This window comes from Mytilus edulis, chromosome 9 (genome assembly GCF_963676685.1).
Source record: "Mytilus edulis chromosome 9, xbMytEdul2.2, whole genome shotgun sequence".
In the NCBI taxonomy this organism is placed as follows: Eukaryota; Metazoa; Mollusca; class Bivalvia; order Mytilida; family Mytilidae; genus Mytilus; species Mytilus edulis.
The window spans coordinates 81,228,111-81,236,664 of record NC_092352.1 but is presented as its reverse complement, the minus strand read 5'-3'; the positions used below and the strand labels follow the sequence as shown (position 1 = coordinate 81,236,664).

General features: G+C 31.7%; 1 protein-coding gene across 1 annotated transcript in view; it reads left to right on the top strand.

Moving 5' to 3' along the window:
- The first annotated feature begins 4,203 nt into the window (after positions 1 to 4,203).
- Positions 4,204 to 8,554, top strand: part of LOC139489170 (substance-P receptor-like) — a 70,354-nt gene continuing 66,003 nt past the window's right edge. Inside the window, exon 1 of the mRNA XM_071275337.1 lies at positions 4,204 to 5,132. Coding sequence (XP_071131438.1) covers positions 4,356 to 5,132 — 777 coding nt within the window. The 5' untranslated portion in view covers positions 4,204 to 4,355. The remainder of the gene's footprint in view (positions 5,133 to 8,554) is intronic.

Sequence of the window (8,554 nt, the reverse complement as noted above, 5' to 3'; positions counted from 1 at the left end):
TTTTGTTGGCTGTTGTTCGTGTGATTCTTTGTCAATTGTGTTCTCCAATTTATTTATATTGTAGTCCTGTGTTGTCATTTTGATGTTATATTTCACATGGCCATAAAAGTGCGAGGTTTGGCATGCCACAAAACCAGGTTCAACCCACCATTTTTTCCTTTAAAAATGCCCTGTACCAAGTCAGGAATATGGTCATTGTTATATTATAGTTCGTTTCTGTGTGTATTACATAATTACGTTGTGTCGTTTGTTTTCTCTTATTTTTGAGTGTAAATTCACATTGCGATAAGACGTGTCACGGTACTTGTCTATCCCAAATTCATGTATTTGGTTTTGATGTTATATATATATGTTATATTTGTTATTCTCGTGGGATTTTGTCTATATGTGTTACATTTTAGTGTTGTGTCGTTGTTCTCCTCTTATATTTAATGCGTTTCCCTCGGTTTTAGTTTGTTATCCCGATTTTGTTTTTTGTCCATGGATTTATGAGTTTTGAACAGCGGTATACTACTGTTGCCTTTATCTACATTCTAATGCAATTGGGATGTAACAATTTATTTCATTGACTAAAAGTTGCCGTCAAATCCACAGTTGACCAGGCGTAACTAAAGAGGGACCCGCCATTTTGAATTGATGAATCAACAAATGTTCGATTACTATTATATAATCGGAAATAAAACAACACCTACCTCGAATTCGCCGTGTTAATGTAATTTTATCCGAATTTGAAGCGTACAGGTAACGTAATAACCTCCAGTTTGTAAGTTTTCATTTGTATGACGTCACGTTTAGCCATGACGTCTTTGTGACAAAATCATTCATGAAGTTTAGTGGTTTTCTTTTATTTGACAAATTTAGACATTTTTATCGTATTTTTCTTTTTGTAATGCATTAGAATTAGCTACGCGTCGCCAGTAAAACTGCAATTGACGGGGGCAACTCTTCAACTACAGTACTGTTATTCCGTAAATTGACGGTGGCAACTCTTCAACTACAGTACTGTTATTCCTTAATTATACCCGTTATCATTAAGCGGTAATTATACCCCGTTATCATTAAGCTGTAATATCCCGTTTTTTCATTAGGCTTTAATGTTATTCCGTTACTATTTTGTCGTTCTTAAATCTTTAAAATCACAAAAATACTGAACTCAGAGTAAGACCTAAATAAATCCTGGAATATTACTAACACTACATGTCTTATGTCAGTGTTTATTATACATGCTTAATGGTGCACCGTGCAGTAACTCAATGTCCATGTCGGGATGCAGGACAAATTAAGTTTGTAAAAGTAGTAATGATAATTTTTGTATATTGGCATCTGACTAAGTAATTGTTTGCAATGTTAGATTAAAAGGCGGATTGATCAATCGGGTTTATTTCCTTATCAATTTGGTTATCCTGGTGTATGTACAAGCTTTGACGTATATTAACTGTCTAGAAAAACAAACCAACACAATGTATACAAATAAAGTTGAGTTATGCCTTTTTTTTTGTCCAGACGTCTTTTGATATGCCTTTTAGTACATCCCAGAGCTTTATCGATTATTCATAAAAGAGGGACGAAAGATACCAGAGGGACAGTCAAACTCACAAATCGAAAATAAACTGACAACGCCATCGCTAAAAATGAAACGGACAAACAGACAAACAATAGTACACATGATAATAGACATAAAAAACTAAAGAATAAACAACACGAACCCCACTAGGGGTGATCGCAAGTGCTCCCGAAGGGTAAGCAGATCCTGCTCCACATGTGGCAACTGTTATAAATTCAATGTGTTTGAAAATGTATTATATCAGATAATATCAAATAATCCGTTTGAACAATATGCCAATAATTTACTGAAATCTGATCAAATTTGGATGAAAATGCATGAGTTGTGTTTATGACAATGGGAACATTATTCCACAGTTTGGTCATTCCGTTTAATATTTAAACTCTTGGCTTTGCCATTTGATTACGAACTTTCCGTTTTGAATTGTCCCCAGAGTTCAGTATTTTTGTGATTTTACTTTTTGTCTATCTAAAAGGGGATAAAAGTATACGTTTTGTATCACAATTCATATAGAACACTCAATATAACAGTATACATGTTAATTTTAAAGAAACCGTGATTGCTTCAATATGTGCAAAGATAATTGTTTGAACATGTAGAATCAGTTATATAGGCCAGAGGCAAAACGTCAAAAATAACTATATCCAAAATGCATTACCCTAGAAACCGTGAGAAGTACATAGTATGTCGACTGATAATTGTATCAAGTACTATTTTTCATATTTAAGTATAGAAGCTGACAGTTTAAACTTTGAAGTCAGGATATATATACAATATATTTGTCATTAACAATAGGTAATTGCCAATCTACTTGTTAGTATATTGTTTGAGACACTTTATGCGATGAACTTAATATATCTGTCTTAATTTTTATATGAATATTTTATTACCAGCGTTTTTAATTGTTGTAATGACTTTATTCACAAATGTGCATTATTTTATATAATATGATAATCTAAACCAAATCAATTGTAATTCCTATGTAATAAATGAAGATGAAAGTCAAGTACATGTGTACATGCAATTAGTTTCTTTGTATTATGAATCATTTTACAAACGTCTACTACTAATTGATAAACGAAATATAGGTAGTTCGGATTCGAGTTATATCTCATTGGCTTAAATTTTTAGATACTTCAAGTTTTTATTTTTCGGTTCTGTTGACCATAGGTTTTTATTATATCTAACTGTATACAGTGTCTATTTTCTTTTTTCTGTTAAAGTTATTACACAGTAACTTATTAGATGTAAAAAGAGTAACAACAATACCCAAATCCAAAAAAAATGTCTCTTATTCAATGACAGCATCAAAAGCTAAAACACATTAAAACAAGATGGAAAACAAAGTGAATAAATAATCTTCAAATCACAATAAAATGACAGTTTAAAGACTTAATATGCCTAATTCAAAACTTTATATAATATCACAAAAAAATTGTATGACTATTACGTATAAATTGTTTCATTTTTAAATGAATTATTTGCAGACAATAGTAAATTGTTTATGTTCATTTGATGTATAACTTTGACTAATGTATTTTGAATGTCCACATGTTATCCTGACGCTCAGATCGAAAAAAGTTAGACAGCCAAACAAGTACAAAGTTCAAGTGTATTGATGACCCCACTTTCCCAAAAAGTTGTGCCAAATATGACTTAGGTTATCTATGCCTTGGATAAGAAACTCCTTAGTATTTCGAATAATTCATACTTTTGCAAACAGTAAAGTAATAAAAATTACCATATCATTGATATTCATATCAACACTATATATAGTGATGTCTACAGATAGAACTAGTGATATCATCGGGGACGCAATGTCAACCATCAGTGGAATCGACCCAGTGATATAAATACTAATTAAATGTACTAGACTTATAACAAAAAATATAACACGGGTCCCGTATACGGGGCAAGAAATGCCTACCCTTCCGGAGCACCTGATTTAACTCCCGGTATTTAGTGGAGTTCGTGTTGTTTCTTGTTTATTATTTGAAACTGTTGATGTTAATGTCTTTTTGTTTTAAAAGTCTTTGTTTACTCCTTGGTTTTGATTTTTATCGTCTTGATACGCCGGCCGCGCGTTTCGTGTTCATAAGACTTATTAGTAACGTTCAAATCGCAACGGTTAGAAAGCCAAAATATCACAAAGATGAAGAGCATTCATGAACCAAAATTCCAAAAAGCTGTGCCAAACGCGGCTAAGGTTATGTATGCCTAGGATAAGAAAGCCCTGAGAATTTCATTGTATTTCGAATAATTCATACTTTTGCAAACAGTGAATCTAAGCACTTTTAACATGCTTGTTTGGTACATAATCAGGGTTATACATTTCTATTAAGTACATATATACGTACACCATTTGAGGTTAGTTGCCTTTGTCTAAAATCACTAAAATGTCAAATAACATGCAGTGACATAATTCCGCTGTAAATAATGAAAATATTAAAATTGGTATAAAAGTTTGATTTATTAAAATGAAATGACGAAAAAAATCCACACAATTTGCACATTTTCTATTTAAAGTCATCCTTGTACCATTCATTATTGTAACTACACCAATCGAATCTACTATGAGCTGAAAATATACTTGTCAATAATTTTTTAATGACACAATCATATACAGACTGTTAGTAATTCACAAGGCAGTTGATTGTATGGTTTTCTATTGGATTGATTAAAGTATTAGAGACGTCGTGTTTGAATAAAGGCATTTGAAAAACTATTGGATAATGTATAACGCGTGTAACTGTATAATTTTGTTAGTAACTATTGGTAAATAAGACTGACAATGGCCTTTTCCGACTATGACAGTTTTAAGCAACATTTCAATTTAACTGAAATGGACATCGAAAATATATATCAAAACTTAAAGAACAAAACTAATATAGCACCTGCATCTTCGGAAATTGTCATTGTTTTGGCACTTCTGTATGGACTTATTTCTCTTGTTGCTGTGATGGGGAATGGCTTAGTGATATTAGTGGTACTAACAAAAAATAATATGCAAACTTTAACTAACATATTCATTGCCAATTTGGCATGTTCAGATGTTGCCTTAGGAATATTTGTTATACCATTTCAATTTCAAACAGCAATTTTGCAGCGCTGGGTTGTTGCTGAATTTATGTGTAGTGTGGCTCCGTTTGTTAAAAATTTATCTGTGAATGTCAGTGTTTTATCTTTAACTTTGATCGCCATTGATAGGTATATGGCTGTCCTACATCCACTTCATGCCGGCTTTCGCAAAACAGTGGCAATTGTTGTGTTATTAATAATATGGCTTATTAGTACACTATCAGCCGTACCATATGCGTTATTTCATACAATTGAAAGTATGTTTAGATTAAAGAACTTACCGGAGAGGAAAATGTGCGTAGTAAAATGGCCATCAGAAAACTTCCGTACATTGTACGGTGCATACTTGATTTTACTTCAATATGTTGTCCCTTTAAGTATAATAACATTCTCATATATACGTATTACGTGTCGTGTATGGGGCAATGCACTGCCAGGGAACGAAACGTGTTTACCAAGAGGCAGAGCAAGGAACAACAACCGGAAAAAGGTAGGCAATCATTTTTGGTACGTGTAGTTGGCTCAAAAAAAAATTGAAGAATAACCTACAATCAAAAACTGCTATCTGCTTAAAACACCCATTTATAATAGAATGAGAGTATTGTCTACAACTTAGATTTTATTTGAACGGTAGTTCCCCTTTTCTTCCTTAAAAAGATAATTCTACTAAATCCCGATTGCAGCGTGCTAACATAATTTTCGTATAAATTTTAAACAGTTTGAGCTAATACCTTAATAATTAAAAACCAATTGTTCAGAGAACAATTGAAGGTCTTTCCATCAAAACAATGTATTTTGATATGAAAAGTTGTGAAACTAAGTTTAAAATGTCATTTCAATCGTCAAATGATAGCTCCTAGTAAGCTGATTCCAAAAATATATTGTTTCCATACATTTTTTTTTAAATAAGGGAGATAATTTGTTACTTCCGGTTTGAAAAATGTTACTTCCGATTATATTTGAATATTTACTTGACACTGATTCCAAAAATATCTGGTTCTATATACTTTTATATTAATAAAGTACAAAAAAATAGCTATTTCCGGTTTACAAAAGGTCACTTCCGGTTGTTTTTTACAAGGTTAAATGGTTTGATACCTTTTTCTAAAAGTTGTATATCTTTATCATGTATACATATAGAATAAAAGCAAAGGTCAAAATCTAGAACGTCAAATTAAGCTATGACCTTGAGATCAATTTCAAGGTCATAAACCAAGGACCTCAAATCAAAAGACCATAGGTCTTTATTATATTTAGTTAATGAGTTATATCACCAAACGCGTATTTTTAAATACAAGAGGGGAGAAAACTCCCTTTTACATTCAACGTACGCTTGCAATCAAAATTTACATCTTACGACATGTCGCAACTAACAATTTAGTAAACATAATTTGTTGATATCTTATACAGTCTTTGGATATAAGTGAAAATAAGCCAAATTCAAATATTAGAATATGACCTTGACCTTTGACCTTGACCTAATTTTCATTTTTTGGGACCAAGGACCTCAAATCAAAAGATCCTAGGTCTCTATCACTTATGATTTATAAGATAGAAATTCATATCACTTATATCAGATGCATAAGGGGAAATAACTCTCATATGGAGCGGTCATATCGCTTCGGTCAAAATAGGACAAATCATGCGCAGGATATAACGAGCAATTTTGTAAAATAAATTTGTCATAATCTTTTACGCTTGCGAAGGAGATGCGCTAACAAGGAAAACAGTGTTTGGGGAGATAACTCCTACAAAGAAAAGTATTCGTTTACGCAGGGTAAATTTCAAAAGCGCATAAACTGTTAGATATCATATACCAAATATCTAAGCGACATATTGCGAAACAAATGTTTATCGCAAGAACAAAATTAGGCGGAAGAAAAAAAAAAAAAAATAATCAGAAGAAAAACAATAGGTCTTTCCACAGAAAAGTGGAAAGACCTAATTAAACGTTTATAGTAAAAAGGTACAACCCAAACTGTGAACACAAGCTTCTAATTTAATTAGTAATTATATATATAATCTATTCATTTACCTTACGATGTTTTTAAGTTAACAAACAAAAAGAAACGTCTAGTTCAAAATCACGTGGTTCTCTTTTTTTTTATATAAATTGTGATATACTTTCCTTGTTTTTCGTGACGGAGGTAGGCATCAAATATATAAAAAAAATGATGATTGACAATGTCTTATCAAATCTTATATTGTATGCACTACGTTGAACAAAAAGTTGCAAATAACCAAAATTGATTCAACTTCCATATTACTAGGTGTTTTTGGCTTTGCCTTACCGGAACGCAATTGTGCGTTGATTTGTTTTTTTTTATTATACCAAACATACTAAAAACTAAAACTAAAGAGGTCAATGTATCTGGATAAAAAGAAAGTATATACATTAGATATTAAACTCATTAAAAAAATCAAAAGAAAATTTAGAAATATTGCAATTAGTGTATTAAATGGTTTTAAGTTGATGAGACAAGGACAAAAAGTGTTTTCTTAAAGGCAATTTATTTGAAATATTCATACCCTAAGAAAGACGTTATGTGTGTTCATGATTTTTTGGAAACTTATTTAGTATGTTGAGCTCAATTGACAAATGAAGAAAACACACCAAAATAAGACGACAGTAGTTTTGAGATGATGTAAACCTTCATCCTGACCGAAAAGTCAGGGATGTAATTTTGTGGTCTTCGTCAAGGTGGTTGTTATCGTGTAAATGAGAAGATAATTAATTGCTATTTTGTGCATTTTTATTTTGATCTTTTTTTGTTATAATTTTTCATATTATGCTACTCGCTTGCTAGAAACTAAGCAGGCACGTGGCGTTGCTAACGAAATTGACATGAAATTTACAACGTCGTCATCGGTAAAATAGCGATAAACAGATTATCATTGGTCATCTGAATTCGATAGCCTTTCTCGCTTTCGCGGTGACCGGATCGAGTGAGAAAATCAATCTTGTTGAGATAACCAACGGTAATCTATAAGTATCGCATTGTTTTTTGTTTCCATCTTTCTTTTTGAATATGAATGATTTGTAATTGTTTTATGAGGTCTCCACTTACCTTCACCTTTACCGCTTTACACTTCAACCCTTAACCCTGCTTGTAACATATTAATCTTCTGTTTAAGTGGATTAAATCAATTTCCACGAAAAAAAAAATAATTATCTTACATCAACCTTAAAGATTATGTATAACATTATTTTTATTATCTGATACTTAAGAACGTTGTAACATTTTCTTATCGTGGGAAGTGAAACCAATGTTATTATCGTTTAGTTTTCTATGTTTGTGTCAGAATAATAACAGTTTCATGGAGTCAATAACGTAGAATATCATACTAGCATTCTAATCAAGGTAAAACACAAATGACAATGGTGGTTGACTAACTTCGATAAAGATACATTTGAAATGTAGGTCAAAGCTATAAGTCAACATCAAGATATTACAAGTAAATGTTTTGTCTTGAAGGTAAAAACTGTTTTCTGTTTCGTAGACATCTCTTTAGAAATAAGCTCTTTGTTAATTTTAGTAATTCGAATAATATGTATACCAAATTACAGGTTTGTATTCATTTTGATGTGTTTAACAGCAATTCTGTGTCAATAGCATTACAGTGCTGATGTTTTGGCAAATTAAACAAATTGGACGAATGTTTTCCTTTTACATTTAAAATCATAAGTTGAATGCAAACTGACAACGCCATATCTAACAAAGAAAAAAAGACAACATTTCGATCTAAAGTGCACAAATACAACATAGAAAACTAAAACAATGAGCAAATCGAACCGCATCTAAAACTGGGGGTGCTCTTAGATGCTCTGTTGAAGGGTAAGCACATCTGACTCAACATGTGGAACTTATCCTAATGATCATAATAATTCGAACCTGGTAATACATCTCATTC